This window comes from Hyaena hyaena, unplaced genomic scaffold, assembly GCF_003009895.1.
Source record: "Hyaena hyaena isolate Hyena2069 unplaced genomic scaffold, ASM300989v1 scaffold_434, whole genome shotgun sequence".
In the NCBI taxonomy this organism is placed as follows: domain Eukaryota; kingdom Metazoa; phylum Chordata; class Mammalia; order Carnivora; family Hyaenidae; genus Hyaena; species Hyaena hyaena.
This window is the reverse complement of record NW_024081069.1, coordinates 796,107-815,715: the sequence shown is the minus strand read 5'-3', so window position 1 is coordinate 815,715 and position 19,609 is coordinate 796,107. Positions and strand designations below refer to the sequence as shown.

Sequence of the window (19,609 nt, the reverse complement as noted above, 5' to 3'; positions counted from 1 at the left end):
TCACTGCACTCCTTTTTCTTTTCTTTCTATGTCCAATAAACAGCGACCTGTTCATGCCACAGATCCCAACAATTCTGCCTTCTAGCACTTGTACTGGCCGCAGAATTCTCTTACAGACTGTCAACAGAGATGCCCCTGCTTCTCCTTCTGCCCCACCTTTCCTCAGGTGCCCTCATTTCCTCCTTTGCTTGGATTTTACATGTACTCCTCCTTGCACTTCCCACACCATCCTGGTTTGCTTCACCTCTTTTCTCTTTTTACAATCAATTAATTTTGTTTTTTCATAATATAAAATAACTTGTGCCCACTAAGTTTCATTTTTTAACTCCAGTTAATTAGAAAATAGATAGGAGGTGAGGGAAGAAGGAAACTACAGTAAACACTCTCATTAAACCCCACTGTTAATACCTTGGCATCTACCTTTGCTGCTAAGTGTGGCCCACAGGACCCCCCTGAGCTTGTGGGAAATGTAGCTTTTCAGGCCTCTCCACTCCAGACCTACAGAGTCAGAATCTGAATTTTAACCAGACCCCTCTATTTGATTAATATGCAGATTTACACACATATTAAAGGTTGAGAAGCTCTGGTTTTCTATCTTTCCAGAAGTACGTATGTGTGCATCTTTCTGCTTTGTATACATATACTGTTTTGTAACCTGTTTTTAAACCTAGTAGGCTGTGAAGTGTTTTCATTTACATAATTTTATAAGGTCACTTTCCATAACTATGGAATTCTACTCTGCAGATATACCATTCCTCTCTTACTACCTCTTTAATGTCTTTTTTTATATTCCCATCCTCTAAGCCATTTTTCTTTTTTGTGGTTATTGTCACTTTGTGATTACAGAACTCGCATAATTTTCTTAGATTACCTTTGTCTGGCTGCAGACATTTTTACCCATCCCTCTTTTATGTTCACAACATGCCTTTAAAAAATTTTTATTTATTTATTTATTTATTTTTTTATTTTTTGAGAGAGAGAGAAAGAAAGAGACAGGGCATGAGCAGGGGAAGGGCAGAGAGAGACACACACACAGAATCCGAAGCAGGCTCCAGGCTCTGAGCTGTCAGCACAGAGCCTGATGATGCGGGGCCCAAACCCACAAGTCATGAGACCATTACCTGAGGCAAAGTCCGAAGCTTAACTGACTGAACCAGCCAGGCGCCCCTCACAGCATGCCTTTTTGTAGGTCACTCTTTCTGTTCAAAGGTCCTGTGTTCCTTCTTCTGTGGAGACTCCTTCCCCACCAGCCTCTTGACATGGCCAGGAGGCTTCAGAGCCCATTTTCCCACATATGATCCTCTTCCTCCGCTTCCAGTGAAACCAGAACATTCAGCTTAAAGATCTACATTGACTTCCCACCCATCCCACCATCTGGTGACCAATGTATAAAGTATCTTTTAGTGAATTCACTCTGTTGTTACACTGAGCTTTAAAATGATCCGCACCAGTGGAAATGCTGTGTGTTGGCAGGAGTCAGTTACTCATAACAAACATGCAGGATAACAGGACTAAACTGCTTAGGAATGAGAAAAGATAATTAGTTGTCCAGAAGTCATCTGGAAATCTCATTCCCCTTGAAGCCAACATCTCACGCAATGTCAGATGGAAAGGAAGTAGGGCTTGGGAGAGAATACTACTCTGTATCTACTCTTGGGTATGGCCACATACAGCCTAAAGATGTGAGAAAGACACGTTTCACAAGCCACAGACAAGAAGAAGAATGCTGTAAACAGAAGCCAAGCTGATGCAAGAGGAATGGAAAGATTTTAAAGGCAAAAGTTTAACCATGTATTACTAATGAGCTCAGTGAGGGAGGACATGGGGACAACTGAATGAATTTTAAAATAAAACGAATGTGGCCACCTAGATAAATCTGTAATGGGTTCAAGAGTTATAAAAGAAGGTGTATGGGTTGGTTCAATTCTGACACCCCTTGTGACATGTGTGTTTTTTCCATGCCACCAAGTGCTTAACTTATTCTGACATGATCTACCTGGAGACAGCATCAGATCCCACAGGTTAAAGGCTCAGCCCCATTAGACTGTCTCCCCTTCTTCATCAGATCCCAACTGCAAGTCCAGGTGCCTGTCACCTACACTTCTGACCAACCAGCTGTGGATCAGTGGTTCACACAAGACCCTCCTTGGGGTGGATTAATTTGCTAATAAACAGAACTCAAATAGTTTACTCACTAGATCACTGGTTTGTTATAAAAAGATGTAACACATGAACAGCCAGATGGAAGAGGCATATAGAGCAAGGCCCAGGGCAAGGTTGAGGGGTTTCCATGTGCTCTTCCGGGGAGCCACTCTTGCCAACTCTCTGCATGTTCATTTGCCCAGAAACTGTGAACTCTGTCTTTTTGGGATGTTATGGAGGCTTTACTACATTGGCATGATTGACTAAGTCCTTGGCCACTGATGAATTCAACCTTCCCAGAGGTCAGGGGATGGCCACTGATGAATTCAACCTTCCCAGAGGTCAGGGGATGGCGAAAGTTCCAGCCCTCTAATCACATGGTTGATTCTCCAGGCAACCAGCCCCCCATCCCCAGATGCTTTCCAAAAGTCACCTCATTAGCATAACAAAAGACACCTCTCTGTTCTCTTAGGAAATTGCAAGGGTTTTAAGAACTCTGTGCCAGGGGCGCCTGGGTGGCTTAGTTGGTTAAGGGTCTGACTTTCGCTTAGGTCATGATCTCGCGGTTCGTGGGTTCGAGCCCCGCGTCGGGCTCTGTGCTGACTGCCAGCTCAGAGCCTGGAGCCTGTTTCAGAGTCTGTCACCCCCTCTCTCTCTGACCCTCCCCTGCTCACGCTGTCTCTCTCTCTCTCTCTCTCCTAGAAATAAATAAAACATTAAAAAAAAAAAAAAAAAAAAAAGAACTCTGTGCCAGGAAGGGGGTAAGACCAAATATATATTTCTCATTGTAAATCACAGTATCACCATTGGCTAAGGTTCTTCTGGAGTAAATAAGCCTCACTAGCTTAAGCAACAAAAGACATTTTATTGGAAGGATCCTGGGGTCTATCACGGAATTCCAGGGTCAGAAGGAGTAAGAATCAGGGAGAACCACAGTAGCTGGAGGTTAGGGGCCTGCTTTTCAGAGTACACATTAGCATAACTCCATCTCCATCTCTCACCTTTGCTCTTTGTTGTGTGTGTCTGTGTGCAGGCTTTCCCTCCTTCCCAGACAATGTGACTGGGAATAGACTCAGCAGGCAGGTTTAAGTATGTGTCACCCATTCAGCCATTTTGAAAGAGAAGGCGTGTGTGCCCTCTCCAACTTTCTCTCTCTCTTCACCAAATTGCAATTCCTGGGAAGGAACTGACTGATGCAGTTTGGATCATGTGTTTACTCCTGGACCAGTTGACTGTAGCCAGGGATGGTGGTACACATACAGGCATGACCCTCTCTAACCACCCCCGCTGTAACCTGCACATGAGGGGCATGAACGTTCCCAGAGAAGGGCTGCCTAAACAGACAATCCAGTAGTAGTTTTCATCCAGATGAGCATAGAAACAAGGGCAAATGTAGCTTATAGGAAAGACCAGGTCCACAATGGCTCCCAACAATGACAGCAGCAGCAAACTATGATCGAACTATGAAAAGAATAAGGAAAAGATAGGCTGTGAAATAACAACAAATGTCAAGGGGAAAGTAGGACTAAGAATTCCAAGTTCATTATTCTGGAGAACCTCTTCATATTAGAAAAGATAGGATGGACAAGCCTAAGATGGCACTCATTGCCTTCTGTCTCACCCCAATAAATAAACAGAACCCCCACAAAACTGTAAACGTTATAGTTGTTTATTCAAATCCCATGTTCTTATACATCATTATGTGGCCTCATAATAAATCCAAGGTTAGTCTTAAGTTCAAAAGATTAGGTTTAGTCCATGAACTGACCTGATAGCAGTTATGAGGAAAAAACTTGTGGGTTATCTTGTCCAGAAACCCATTACAAGTTCCCAGTAATAAGACCTGACTGCCAAAGAGCATCGAGCATACTCTAAAAAATTGTATATGTATGTATAAGATAAATTATATATATGTTTATGTATATACCCAAAATTTCTAGATGGAGAGGAGGGTGTGTGTGTGTGTGTATACGAATGACATTTGGGAGGCATAGAAAAGCACAAAGAAGAAAATAGAAGTTAGTCATGATTTCCCAAGGCAGTGCCAACTTCTATGAGTGTTTTGGTGGATTTCCTTGTGGCCATTAATACTTGCCTTTCTTTCTTTCTTTCCTTCTTCCTTCCTTCCTTCCTTCCTTCCTTCCTTTTCCTTCCTTTCTTCCTTCCTTCCTTCCTTCTTCCTTCCTTCCTTCCTCCCTGTTTATTTCTTTATTATGACAGAGAGAGATAGAGAGAGTGAGCAGGAGAGGGCCAGAGAGAGAGGAAGAGAGAGAGAATGCCAAGCAGGTTTCACACTGTCAGCACAGAGCTCAATCTCACCGTGAGATCATGACCTGAGCCTAAATCAAGAGTTGGATGCTTAACCCACTAAGCCACCCCCAACACCCCCATCTGTGTTTATATTAGGCAACTTTTGTTCTAAGGGGGATTCTGCCACAACTGAAGCCAGTTGCAAGAGTGGCTTCTAAAATGAGTGCCTGCTTGTTTTTGTTGGAAGTGGGAAAATTTGAACTTGGTGTGGAGGGTTAAGCAAGAGTAGACTTCGGCCTTTCATTAGGAACAAAGGAGGCCATTGTAGGATTTTAAAACAGAGAAATGGCTTGATCAGACTTGTTCTTTTAAATGAGTGAGCAAGACTGGGCATGGGAAGAGGTGTTGGGAGGTGATTGACCTTTCCTGGTCAAGAGTTGATAGCAGTTTAGGGTGGTGTTGGTGGGGACAAAGAAAAGTCAACAGATTCAAGAGATTTTGTTGAAAGTGAAACTTGAATACATATGTCAGGAGGTGTGGGAGAGAATTACCTCATTCCATGGTTTGCCTTTGCCTTCTGTAGGTCTTAATACTGATGGTTTTTCAAGATAATCAGGTTTCTGTGCTATTTATTTAAATAAATGATAGGTATGTAATTGGATAGCTTCTATTTGCTTTTATCACACAGTCTGCTTGCTGTCAGCTCCTCATGCATGTTACTTCGACCTTACCTGAATACCTAAGAGACCACGGTTCCAGTCTTAATTTACTACCGAAAATCTGGTTATTGGCCCTTTTTAAAAATCCTACACCTTACAACCTGAGAACATAATTTTAATTATATTTCCACAACAACAACAACAACAAATCAATCTGAATACTGAATGGACTTTTTTTTTTTTTTAGTGTTTATTTATTTTTATGAGAGAGATAGAGATAGAGCACTAGCTGGGGTAGGGCATAGAGAGAGGGAGACACAGAATCTGAAGCAGGCTCCAGGCTCTGAGCTGTCAGCACAGAGCCTGACATGGGGCTCAAACCCACAAACCATGTGATCCTGAACCTGACCTGAAGTCAGGTACTTAACTGACTGAGCCACCCAGGTGCTCCTGAATACTTTGTTGAAAATATAATTTTGCCAGAAATATGTAGGTATAAAACCAAGTAATTAAAATGTTAATATTGTGTATTACATGAGTTATGTGTGTGCTTACATCTATGACTGCCAGTATCTGGTGGTTTAATCCAGTTTGTACGTATTCAGGGAACAACTCGGTGCCTAGCATGGTTCTTGCAGTGATTCCCAAACTCTACACTTACTTGACCAGTAATATTCCTTACAATATAGGGTTGCTTACTTTTTACCTTAACAAGTAAGAACCTAAAACCAAATAAGGACTTTTTATATCTACTATATCATCATCAATTCAAAAAAATTAAAAACAATTTATACCAAAGGGTGAGAAGTAGCCAAGAAATGTTTCTATTTTCTCCACTCATGTTTTTAAAAAGAATTTTACTGGAGGCATAATTTACACATAAGAAAATGTACCCATCTTAAGGGAGAAAAAAAAGTAGGAAGGATAAAATCTTAGATGCTACAACAGTTATTAAAACCAACAAATTTAGTTTTTGCATCTCCTTTAGTTTTCTTTTAGTGAAAGTGACATCGGGGCTGGTCTACAGGTAGAATTTGGGATCCATGCACCGTTCTAGGAGTGGCTGAGAAAGGAGAAGTCTTCTCAAACCAGTGTAGGCAGGGGAAGAAAAATAATTTTCCCTCTATCGTTCTAGAACCCTCCCTCCCTCCCCTCAATAAAAGATTAACAGGAGAAAAATAAAACAATTTCAATTGTGTAACGCACATAGGAGCCCCACAAAGATAGGAGGTGCAAAGGTAGCCAGATATTTGATGCTTTTATACCCTTCTGAGCTAAGGAAAGGGCTAGGCAGCAGGGCCGCACTGGCAGGGGAGGCAAGCCAGTGATGGTGAGAGGAAGAAATGTTTGGTAAACAAAACCTGCCTGGCTGGGAAGACCAGTTCTGTCTGTTGAAAAAGTGATCCTTGGTCACAGTAGTCTTCCCAGTAGAGGCCCCTTTTCTAATGTAAATCTCCCTTACAAAAGGGTTACTGCCCTTTTTTTTCCTTTTTGTTTTTAATGTTTATTATTTTTGAGAGAGAGAGGGGAAGAGAGAGAGGGAGAGGGAGAGAGGGAGGGAGAGAGAGAGAGAGAGANGAGAGAGAGAGAGAGAGAGAGAGAGAGAGAGAGAGGGAGAGAGAGAGAGAGAGAGAATGAGCTGGGAAGGGATAAAGGGAGAGGGAGACAGAATCTGAAGCCGGCCCCAGGCTCTGAGCTGTCAGACCCTTAACTGACTGAACCACCCAGGTGACCCAAGGGTTGGTTACTCGTGCTCTTTTCAGAGCTACCCCTGTGTTGCAGTTTCTCACAAATCATCAGCTCAACGAGGATTATTTGGGGTAGTATACTGGGCTGTTCTCCTACAGAGAAAATGAGGAGCTAGCCATGAGGAGCCCTTACTAGGGGCCTAAGAATGAAAGGCAAGGTCTCCATCTAAGGCCTGGGGATAGCTATGGGCTGGGGAAGGAACAACTCCTTTGTATTCATTTATTTATTTATTACCTCTTACCTGTCCATTTTTGTCCTTTTTCAACCTGTGTAGCCTATCAGCTGATCACCGTGGTGATTGCAGCAGCAGGAGGCGGGCTTCTCCTTATTCTAGGCATTGCGCTGATTGTTACCTGCTGCCGGTGAGTGATGGGGGTTCACATTCTAATTCTCTTGCCTCTCTTGCCTCTGCTAAGCACAGGTCAGTTTTTACTCTTTTAAAGAACATTAGGGGTGGTTCACAGTATTAAATCATATGACTGAATCATGAAAAAAAGGAGAAAGGGAAATTCATGAGAGGTAGTGCCAGGGAGCGAAGAAAAGGACAGCAAATGGTAGGTACTTTATTTCCTTTACTAAAAAAGGAATACACAAAAGCACAAGCAACAAAAAAGTGATAGATTGGACTTCATCAAAATTAAAAACTTCTGTGCTTCAAAGAACACTATCAGGAAAATGAAAACACAACCCACTGAACAGGAGAAAGTGTTTGAAAGTCATATGTCTAATAAGGGACATGTATCTAGAATAGATAAAGAATTCTTACAACTCAGTAATGAAAACGCAACCTAATTTAGAAATGGGCAAACAACTTGAACAGACATTGCCAAAGGAGATAAGCATATGGCCGGGAGGCACATGAAAGAATGCTCAGTATCATTAGCCTTGGGGAAATGCAAACAAAATTGCCATTAGATACCACTTTGCACCCACTAAGAGGGCTATTAAAAAAAAGAAAGTACCAAATATTGGTGAGGATGTGGAGAGGTTAGAATGCTCACATTCTGCTGGTGGAAACATACAATGGTGTAGCCTCTTTGAAAAAGCCTGGCAGTTCCTCAGAAAGTTAACCACACTGTTGCCATTTAACCCAGCCCCTCCACTCTGAGGTATCTACCCAGAGAACTGAATATGTGTGTCTACACAGAACCATGTACATGAGTGTTCATAGCAGCATTATTCGTCAGAGCCAAAAGGTGAAAATAACCCCAATATCTACCATCTGATGTATAGATAGACAAGATGGGATATATCCACATGATGGAATATTATTCAACCATAACATGGAGCGTGGTATAGACACAAGCTATAAGATTTGTGAACTTTGAAAATATTAAGTGAAAGAAGTCAGTCACAAAAGACCGCCTACTGTATGATTCCATTTATATGAAATGTTCAAAATCGGCAAATCTAATAGAGATAGAAAGTAGATTAGTGGTTGTCTGGGTCTGGGGTGGAGGGGGAGTGGGGAGGAACGGCTAAGGAGTAAGGGGTTTCTTTTTGGGGTGATGAAAGTATTGTAAAATTGTAATGAAGTTTGCACAAGTCCGAATATACTACGACCACCGGCGCGTACACTTTGGGGACATTTAGAAACAACGATGAACGGGGTCACCTGAGATAATTTAGCAGTAAACAGTTTGTAGCAGGCACATGGGGTGAGCAGGGCTCAGCACTAGACCTGGCTCTGGGCCTCCCGGAAGCCAGCGTGACTGAGTTTCTACTGGAAAAGGAAGAGAAAGGAAGGAGTTGGATTCTCGGTGATTATCTAGTCAGATAAGGGAAAATTATGACCTTTGATTTAGATGATTATAAATGGCAGGAATTTCTCTGACGTAGAAGATGGATGGCACTTACCAAAATAGCAAGTTATCTTTTCAACCATTGACATGGAGGACATTTTAAGATATCCTTCACCTTCTAGGAAGGCTGCAGAGAGCCATTTGCCCTAACTGCCCATCCAGGAACACGGTCCTTTGCCTGTCATTTACAAAGTTACCACCAAATCATCAAAAACAAACTGTATGAATGGAAATAAAATCCTGGGTATGAGACTAGAAGCTAGAGAAATTAAACGTTAAGAGGACAGAAGTCTTATATTTGCTAAGAGTCCATATTTGCTAAGTCTCATATTTGCTAGAGAAGGAGGCTGAGACCATGGGCGACAAAGGGAAGGTGACTGTGAATTAGTCAGTCATTGTTTGAAACCGGATGCCCTGCCCTCCAGGGAGCAACACAGTGGCAGGTCTGTTCTGAACGTGTGAGAAGGGACAACGCCTAAGCCACATGCTGGACATTTGGTTTTATGACCCTGAGTCATTTCGTGCCTTCTGAGAAAATTTATTTATAGGAAAGTGAGGTAACCAGGAAGAAACTTCAGAATATCTTACCCAGGACCAATGTAAACAAAAAAGTCTGATCCTAAGACCATTTGATATGTGAATCACACATAGTTTTTTCTTCTTTTTTTTTTAATTTTTTTTTTTTTTTTTGAGAGAGAGAGAGCAGGGGAGGGGCAGAGAGAGAGAGGGAGAGAGAATCCCAAGCAGGTCCCGTGCTGCCAGCACAGAGCCTGACGCGGGGCTTGATCCCATGAACTGTGACAGCATGACCTGAGCCAAAACCAAGAGTCTGACGCTTACCCTACTGGGCCACCCAGGCGCCCCGAATCACACGTATTTCAACCGTTTCTACCCAGTGAACCCCACAAGTAGGGAACTTACCCTGGGCTTTCCCTAACCTGCTGAAAGGAGGATATGTGTGGGTAATATAAACAGGTGGGCATTTTTGGCAGATGAAACATCCCATTTTTATGGTCTGTGAAGTAACTTCATGTGGTAAAAGGGCATTTGCTGGTGAAGCAGAAGGCCTGAACTGTAGTCCCAGCTTTGCCAGTAGCAAAACATGACCTGAGGAACAAGTCTTATCTTTTCGCAAAGCCAGAGCTGTCTCATCCCCAGAGCTCCTCCTTTTAATAAATCTTGGTGTGATCTAGAAGCTTCCATGTGCATTCTGGTGCTCAGGCAGGTTTGGAAGCACTGGACTGAAGAATCCTAAAGGCCCTTTGGCTCCAGCATTCTGGGAATTTAAGACTCTGATTTCCCTGGCTCCCCTGTGATGCAACAACCTCTGTCCCCAGAAGAGACTGTCTGCTTCACTGCTTCATTGCAGCTGTGTTCGTCCTCTCTGTCCCTGGTAACCTGTCCCTTCAGGTGGGAAGATTTTTTTTGTTTTGTTTTGCATTTTTTTTTTGCATCTAACTGCATTTTTACCTGTTTTAGGCAAACAGTAAAAATAATAATAATACCATTTTTCATGGGCATCTACAGAAGAATATAATGGTAGCTTTCAGTCTACTTTACCTTCTAAAATAATAGAACATGCTTTCACAGATACCATTTCTATAAAGAATGTATTCATTAAATTCTCAAATATTTTTCATTCCACAGAAAGAGTAAAAATGACATAAGCAAACTCATCTTCAAAAGTGGAGATTTTCAAATGTCCCCCTATGCTGAGTACCCCAAGAACCCTCGCTCACAAGACTGGGGCCGAGAAGCTATCGAGATGCATGAGAATGGAAGCACCAAAAACCTCCTCCAGATGACGGATGTGTATTACTCGGTGCGTATCCCTGCGCCCGGTGCAGCTCAGGTTCTGGTTCCCTTGAGAGGGTGAGGATTGTGTTTTGTGGTAAAGATGCTACAGCCAGTTAAGGGTTAAAGAGAATGGTGGCATGAGCCTCTTATTTACATAATTTAATATTCAGTTTACCTACGACCTATTTGCATGGTGTTTATTAGTTTTGACATCAAGATATGAAGGATATTTCCACAGAGCAAATTACTTTTATTGGGCTGTAGCAGTAACCCTTCTTGTTACCAAATTTGCTTTTAAGCTACAAGATTGGAAACTGAAAGAGAAAGAGTTTGGTGACATTTAGCCCGTGGCCCTTACACATGCTCTCCCTCCTGTGAGGTTTGGGTAGTTAGAACTGGGGGACTGGAAACAGGTGTAAAGAGAACAATTCAATGTCATCCTCACCAAGCACTTCTCAGAGGTTTAGAAGAGTAGTCACCCAGTAGGTCTTCAATAATCGGCCACACCCAGTCCTGGACTACATCATTTGGAAAGATGGTAGCCTACCTTGAACCTTTGCTCCTTCTGTCCTACATTGAATAACCCCGGTCTAATTCCCATGTGCTGCCTGGTTCATTTCACATCACGCTGCCTCAGCCCTCCAGCAAACACAAATGGGGCTCTCTGAGCTGAAAGGTAAACAGACGTAGGTGACTTCTCATCCCGCATGGGCCTGTCTGAGGTAGCAATAAACATGAAATCTTGCCCCATGGGGACTTAATAGCACTAGGCAATACTGTGACGGAAGTCACAGCACCTCTGGTTGCTATGGGGACTGACTGTGAGGCTTCAGACTTTGGACAGGGGGGGTTCATGCTAAGGACGCTGTTGTTACAATGGACCCTTTGAAGAACTTGACACTGGAGGAAGAACAAGAAGAAACAAGGGGAAACATAAACATAGACACAAACAGCGCTGGTTGAAACGTTCCCATGAATGTTTCTGCATAGATGCTTTGCTTCCTTCTCGGTCTGGGAAGTCCTTTCACTCTAATAACTGCAGCCATGTGTCTGCGGTATCTGCTAACCAACCAGAGGCCTGACCCAAGTGTGCCCGCGCACCTGCACGTTTTACTAGGGACTCTTCACCCCAGCGTGGTGAGATCTCACAGAGACAAACAAAGCCGCGGTGTCGTAGGACCGACTCCTCTTCGTTTCCATGGAGTTAGCTCAAGAGTTGCCTTACATAGATGCCATCAAGAACTTAGACCAGCCGCATCTGCATTTCAGAAATAGACTGAGCAGCCTGTCGGAGCAGCGCCTACGCTTATGGCATGAAGCTGTCACCTGGGAAGGCTGTCCTCACAGCGCTCTAAGGTGTACTTTGGGCACCCCTAGGATTCACGTTCGTTGTAAGCTGTATCGTGTTTTATTTCTGCCAGACAAGCATTTCCTCCTGGTAGTCCTCAGTGAGGGCCTCCTCAAAGTAGCCATTTCATTCCTTGGGGGCCTCTTCTGCACACCAGATAGGTAAGTCATGCTAGGATCTGGTCAGAGACACCTGAGAATCCCCGTTGGCCTCCTGCTCCGAGGTCCTAAATCCACCTTTGACAGGTGACATATGACCTTGCAAAAGTCAACTCTCCATTCATGGCAGAGACGGTAGTGCCCTGCTAAATGCCAGGGAGGATTTAAAACCATTGTGCGCCACAGAGACAGACACAGCTGGTAGTAATTAGGTAATAATATTGATGATAATTAGCTCAAGTCTTTTGCTATGTGGGTCTAAAATCGCTGGACTCCCCTTGATACTTTTTTTTTTTCTTTTCTAAACCTCCGTTTAAAATCTAGGCAGGGGCACCTGGGTGGTACAGTCAGTTAAGTGTCCGACTCCTGATCTCAGCTCAGGTCTTGAGCTCAGCTCAGGTCGTGAGTTCAAGCCCTGCACGGGGCTCCACGTGGAGTCCACTTAAAAAAAAAAGAAAAGAAAGAATAAAATGGAGGCAAAAATATCCCAGGTTTCATGAAGCGAGGGCCTGGGGAGGTCCTGACTTCTAGGTGGGATCCTGCTCTGCTATGTTTAGCTGCCTACGTCTTAGGTTTGTTAAAACATAGCACTATTCTTTAAAAAAAAAAAAAAAAAAAAAAACACACACACTTTAAATTTAAATCCACGAACAATAAGTTGACTTTTCTTCTTTTCTTTCTGGCCACCAGCCCACAAGTGTAAGGAATCCTGAACTTGAACGAAATGGACTCTACCCGGCCTACACTGGACTGCCGGGATCACGGCACTCATGCATCTTCCCTGGACAGTATAACCCATCTTTCATCAGTGATGAGAGCAGGAGAAGAGACTATTTCTAAGTGCGGAAGAGAGAGGGAGGGCCCACTGCTCTGAGCATCTTGTGGAACCTCAGCTACTCGGTCGGAGGACTGTACCAGGGGCGCCCCGCGAATACTGGCTGCTCCCAGGACTCGCGGAGCCACACGTGAATGGCAAGCAGGAAGCAAGACAGGCGTGAGGGGCATGGCCACAGCGGAAGGGGACTGATGGATGCGGGGACGTGGAACTGAGGGCTGCTCCTTAGGCACCTTCGCTGTTACTGTGAACATGAATGTGGGCCGGTACCAGGAGTCTCTGAGTTCAGCAGCCACCACCGGCCGAGGGTTGACTATTAGCCAGGGCACATGGTCAGGCACCTTCACCAGGACCCAGTCTTCTCAGTTTGCACTTTAGTAAATTGGGGAGGGAGGTCTCCTTTCGGATTTGTTTCAAGGCTGTTCCAGAAAGAAGGCCTCTCTTCCTTAGACACTTCCACAGGCCTCAGCTGGGTGGTGATTAATTTACGGCAGAGTACTGGCTCTTTCGTTGTTTTCTTGCCCAGTATCTACATGCTAAACAACAGATGACGAAGCTGAACACATCACTAAGGTTTGGAGATGCTATGGGGAATGTATAGAATGTTCATAGGCTTCTGCGTCTTCTGCAGTTTCCAAGCCCACCCTCAAAATGAGGGACTAAAATTTATGAGGTATGGCACACACTCCACTTTGTTTTTTAGTCAAGGTGACACGTTTATTTAGGATCACTTTTTCCCTCTGCAATTAAATCCCACTTTTCCAAGTAAGTCTGGATCGGGGCAAAACAAGTTCCACGTGGTTTTCAGTAGAGGCACCCCGCTGCCTGTGGTGAGGCCCAGCAGTGGGCCCAGGCGCTGGGTCAGGGCCCTGGTGGGGGACTCACAGAGCCGCAGGCGGTGGAGCACTCCTCATCCCTGTGTGCCTCGCCCCCCCGCCCCCAACCTTTGAACTACTATGTATGTGCAGTAGAAACAGAATGCAGCTTGGGGCTGAGAGGTAATTTCCATTGACGGAAAAGCAGCTTGGAGTCCCCGCAGCTGAATGCAGTGAGAGGAGTAGGCTGACGGGGCATGTTCAATTTCCCGAAACCCCAGTGCTTTGGGAAGCCATGTGGATTCCTGAGGAAGACTAGGGAGCTGGGACAGAGCCACTCGTCCCTGAGTCTGTTTCCCTGCCAGTGCGGCTTCTCCGTATCCCGGATCTTGTCCACCGACTCAGTGCAAACTTTCAAACCTGCTCAAAGCTGTTTATTCACTGAAGAAATAACTTATTTTCACTCATGCAGTAATTTGTACCTCTTTATACTAACTACTGCATAGTTCCCTCCAGAAACATAATTTCAGTCAGCATCGGAGAACTACAGACTTACGGCCAGTTAAGGAGTTGAGAGTTTGCTTTTGGGAAGGAAATTCCACATGTCTTATTTATTATGCCTGCGGCATGGGTCCTGTGAGGAGGGGGCATACCCCGTGCTCAGTGTCTGTAACTGCTGCTTGGGGAACCGCGATTGTTCTCGTCATCTGCTTTGAAAAGCTCCTGTTTGGGGATGAAAACACAGTGGTGAAAGAATTGTTCCCACCCTGAAGCTCAGAGCTCCGTGGCACCCACATTTCTGGAAGCGGTGTAGCCTTTGGGGACAGTTCAGTCTTGGGTGTAGTTGTTTCTTCAGAGATCTCTTTTCAGAATGTATCTAATCCTTATTCTTAGGTAACCCTCGTCCTAACAGTTTTAAGTGTAAACTCCCGTGTCCCATGGTCTCCACGAGCCACCAGCAGCCTGCCAGCAGGAGCACAAGTCAGGTGTAATGCTTCTTAGTCGTTAAGTTGCACTTAATCTCCCGAGATACGCAAAGGAGTCCGTTCTTGTCGGTGGATGCCAACTTAACATTTCAGAGCATCATCTCTCCGAATTCTTTGGCCTTGCGTCTGTCTGAGGAAGCAAACAGCCCTGTGTGCCTCCTGGTCTCACATCTAGCTCGGAGGTCCTGCACTCCCCTCACCCGTGAGGTCCTGCACTCCCTCACAGGTAGCCTAGCTTCCCGGCTCTTGGTGTAGATCCTTGCTCCTCCCCGGGACCCAGAGCCATGGCGGGGAGCTATTCCCACGCTTAACTCAGCCAAGGATGTTGGATGACATGACAGCTGACAAATCATCTCCTGTGTCAGGACCAGAAGCTATAAGCTCCACAAAATGAAGTGTTCTGTCTCAAAAGCATTCTTGGGGAGAATCCCCAAGTCGAGAAAACAGTGTCCTGTGAGTTTCAAGAATGCTTTCCTGTGAGTACGTTTTGTGCACATAAAATGGATTAAGAAAATTGTTTTTCTTTTACTGTGAAAAATAGAGGCCCCGTACAATGTTAAGTTCATATGTATCTCATTTCTAGGAGGCTGTAGGGTTGGTAAATGTGTATCTCAAAAGCGTGAGGGTTTAAGAACGTATGCAAACAGCATGGCTGTTATCCAGGGCCAGCTGCCACCTGAGTGAGGAAGGGAGAGGCTTGCTTTGCCCCTGCTTGGAGTTAATGCCTCCTAAAGGACCCTACTGGGGCTGAGGGCAAAACCCCAGTAGGACAGCAGCAGTCACTGGACTGAGGGGACAGGGCTGGGCCCCCCCCCCCCCCCGGCAAGCAGAAGGTCTCAGATCCTGCACAGGTGCTCAGTGTGAGGCCCTACATCTGGAATGTGTGCTTTGTGCCCCCTGAAAATGCCACGGTCCTGCCTCACTGGGGCCCCACAGCTAGGGGAAGGTGGAATGGAAAAGTGACACTCACCTGCTCTCTGGAGGCTTAAACTCCTGAAGGGAGAGCTGGCCGAGTGGAAATCAAGCATCCCGTAGCAGGTGGAAGCACTCTGCCGGGATTCCCAGAGCAGGGCCGGGGTCACCTGCCAGCCTCCTGGCAACTATGGGTTTTGTTTAAACTCCAGGGGGTCTTATTTCTCCCGTCTTTTCCTGTCTGCCCCATGAGCGAGCCCAGGACACTAGAGATGCCTTACGAAGTCTACCTGTCCCAGCCAGAATCTCTGGTGTTCCCACCGTGGCCGGGCTCTGTGCAAGGTCCCCAGCCTCAGTCACCACGCTTATGAAGTGTGCACAAGAGCGTCCATTTCTCACACGTGTGAACTTCCAGAGAGGAAAAATATCTTGCCTCAGAGAACCATGATTCAAACCCTTCTGCCTGCTTGGTCATCATGGTGAATGCCTCACCATCTAAATGTACCTTAAATGTCAAAGAGGGCGTGAGAGACCGGGCTTAAAATATGCTTTAAAAAAAAAAAAACACCTTAATATTATGAAGCATAAACTAAACTAATGACATGAAATGCAAAAAAGAAAATGTTGAATCCTTTTGGAAAAAGTCCTTTTGGGTTTGTTATTGCACTTATTTCTTGGACACTTGAGGTCATCTTTAAGAAAATAGTGGCTGCCCTGTGCTTAGCAAGAAGCCTGCTGATGTGTGGCTTCAGGTGTAGGCAGGGGAAGGCGATGGCCCGGGTTTTTGACAAACAGCCAGACTTAGATGTCCATCTGAGGACTGTTTGGCCTTGTTCCTATGATAAGGCTGTGGCACCCGTACACCAGAAGCATAATTTTGTGAACGTTATCGGAAATCGGGAACATATTCAGTTGAATGTCTTAAATGCTGACAAATCTTCCTCCTTTGACAAAATTTTATTTTCAGAAGCAGCTAAGTCATTTAAAGCCAAATTGTTGAATGGGTAGTGTAATCAAGCGGGCTGATAGCATTTGAAATTATAAACAGAGATGCGAGTATTAAGTGCTTGAAGAGGTAATTCTTTAAAAGTTGGCCCAAACAGAAGGGCAGCGTCTTGGCAAGACAAGGTTGGATGGCTGCCCCAGAAGATATTTTTGGAGGATGAGATGTATTCAGATGTGAAAGTCCCCAGAGCAGGCACACTAGGGCCATCCCTCACACGTGGCTTTGTGGGGCCTCCGTGAAGCCATCTTGCCTGCTGGCAAAGTGCCCAGATGCCCAGTAACTCTGGGAACTTTGCCTGAAGAAACTAAACCTGAGCATTCTAGTTGCTCCTGGCTTAGGTCAGCCCAGCATGGCCCACAGTCGGGTTGAGACCCATAGATCTAAGATAGTGACACTGATTTCAAGAGCACTTCTTTGGAGACAGGAAGAATACAAAGCTCAGTGTTTCAGTATTTCCCATCTTCTTTAAAACTGCCCTTAATATCAGAGATATTTTTCTATGTGAAGACTTCTGTGGGGATCAGAAGGGACATGTCCTTTCCTCCTTCTTGACAAAGCATCATTCTGAGGTTCTCATGTGCATTTTTGGAAACAGAGATACAGTTTTGTAGAGTTGTCTTTTGAGTATGTGTTCTTTTTTTTTCCTTTTTTTTCTCTTCTGAAGTCCCCAGAGAAGGAAACTGGTTAAAATACTAGAAACATCAAAGTATTAAATGTCAGTGAATTTGTTGTGCTGAGATATCTTTTCAGTAGTGTTCTAATCCATCCTCGTTGGCTTCACAAGCTCACAGAGAAGCCTGTGAAGCCAAAGGGGGCAATTTAGGTTTACGAAGAGACAGATCTTAGACCAGTTTTGTCCCCTCTGCATTTTTTAAGAGGCTTTCAAATGATTTGCATATTCAATTCTGGTTCATAAATATTTATATAAGACATGCAGTGCAGGCACAGAGTTCTTGTGGAGGAAGGATGGGACCGGACAGAGGTGGAATGGAGCCAGGTCCACCTGGGAAATGAACACAGATTTCTGTATTCCCTTGGCCTGTTTCTTTTTAAAAAAAAAGTTTTTCATCACAGGTTGCTGTGAGTTTTGTTACTGTTTGTGTTGCTGGATTTATGGTTAAACGAAGCATGTAGCTGGAATATGAACTTCCGGAGTTTTCACATTGTCCTGAATTTCTTTTTGCAAACCTTTAAACCTTAGCCCCTGGTTGATTGTGTTAAAACCATTATGAGAATGTTATTTAAAGTTGTATTATAATTGCAACCTCCACTAATTATTCAGTACTGTAGCAGCAAAGTATTATTTGTAAGAATTTGGTTATTTTTATACTTATTCCTACTTTAAGTCTGGCGTTCTAGTCAGTAAATGATGCAATAAAATGAATATCGTTTTCCTTGCGTGTTTTTCTCACACCAATAAACAAATTAGACCAGAGTGCAGTTAACAGTGGGACTGTGGAGTGAACTCTTGCATGGCAAATCTTGGGACTGAATCCTTTCTGTAGCCTCAGTGCCTGGCACAGTGAGGAAAAACACTTTTGATGGTGGGTGGATGGATGGATGGATGGATGGATGGACGGACGGACGGACGGACAGGCAGACTGACGGTCACACTGACCTAAATGATAGAAAGCCTATTTCAGGTATAACACCTGCTTTTGTTTACTTTTCTTTCTGTGGATTGGAGACCATAGGTAACCGATTCAGACGCTAAACATTTCCTCCTGAATGGCCCCCTCCACCACCCCAGGCCAACACTTCACATCTTAGCGGGAGAGGGGCTATCAGCATTATCTGAGCTCTGTGGCAGGGAGAACTTGAGGAACCTTACCCTCACACTGGCCAGTGAATGTGGCTGCCTGGTTAGATGTATGTTCATTAAGGATTTGCTTCCTTCAGTGCCTTTTGTGGCAGGGATGGATGCGTCTCCTGGATGCTTTATGAGACTTGAGCACTGGGAGAGGCTAATAATGACAGCTTGGTACATGATGGTGAACTTCGGGCAGACTAGATCAGGCAGTCCATCAAACATTCAGAATGGAGATGACCAGCAGCACTCTCCTGTCCTGACACAGCTCTCCCCACCCCCAACTCAGCTTTCCCAGGCCACCCCAACTGAGATCTCCACAGGAACCCAGGACTGACCCTCTCTTTTTCCTACTCAGCTCAGCCAGATGTGATAAACACCATATCGTTTTTAGGCCCACTCACCCCTGGTATCTGTTTGGGACCTAAAATGGGTTTGCTGCTGTCCGCTGACAACAGCTGGCCAGAGTGCGTGCCCTTCTTGCCCACCTGACCTGGGAACGTTGTGCCTCCACCTCAAGCTTCAATTCGCCAGTAAGTAAAGACCTAAAAAATACCTTTAAAAAGACTTCATCAATGTACACGGAGTTGTTCCAGTTGCTTGGGAAGTGACAAAAGGTAAGGGGCATAATCTATAGATTAGATAGGCCAGAGTCCTTCTGTATCAGCTACTGGATGGCCAGGACAGCTCCGAGACCCCAGAACTGGGTTGTGGCGTCATGCAACCACCTAACGCAGCAAGCATGAACTTCAGAAAGATAAAAGAGAGATGCCAGGAATAAAGATACTTGTTGATTTTTATTGCCCTCATAAAAGTTTAAAGTACCATCAGAAGGCCTGGGCTCTGACCACTGATACAAGACTCTTTAAATTTCATGGCTATTTGTCTCAGATCATGATGTCAGACAGAAACTGATTCATTAGTAACTGGTTCCGAAGACCTTGGACTTGCTGTAGAAGTGTTCTTGTCAATTCCCTTCCCTGCCCCTCCACCTGCTCCCCATATCAGGAAGGGATTAAAGAGTGCAAAATTGTAAAATCCGTAGAGGTGAGAATTGAGACTGTCCTAGTGAACATTATCTGTTCACCTAACAGGCCTTTGCTAAAACAGAATGAGTAAGTGGGAAGTTGGAACAGTGCAACAGAAGAAATACCCTGAAGTTGAAGGTCCTGGAGACTTCGTCGCTCCAGTAGCTGCAGGCTAGAGACTCTGTGATAGCAAGTATGTACGCAGCTGTGACACGGACTGAACAGGAACCCTTAGCAAAGATCTGTTGTAGCAAAGCCCAAGCAGGCATTTGTAAGTTAAATACTTTAAAGAGGCACCAGGAAACCCTTCACCTG

At 44.7% G+C, this 19,609-nt stretch overlaps 1 protein-coding gene across 1 annotated transcript in view; it reads left to right on the top strand.

Annotated features, from left to right (window-relative positions):
• The window catches only part of HEG1 (heart development protein with EGF like domains 1), a gene marked incomplete at its 5' end in the record, with an annotated part of 83,187 nt that extends 69,570 nt beyond the window's left edge, over positions 1-13,617 (top strand). The window contains 3 exons of the mRNA XM_039253035.1: positions 7,075-7,162; positions 10,250-10,424; positions 12,596-13,617. Coding sequence (XP_039108966.1) covers positions 7,075-7,162; positions 10,250-10,424; positions 12,596-12,745 — 413 coding nt within the window. The remainder of the gene's footprint in view (positions 1-7,074; positions 7,163-10,249; positions 10,425-12,595) is intronic.
• Between the last annotated feature and the right edge of the window lie 5,992 nt (positions 13,618-19,609).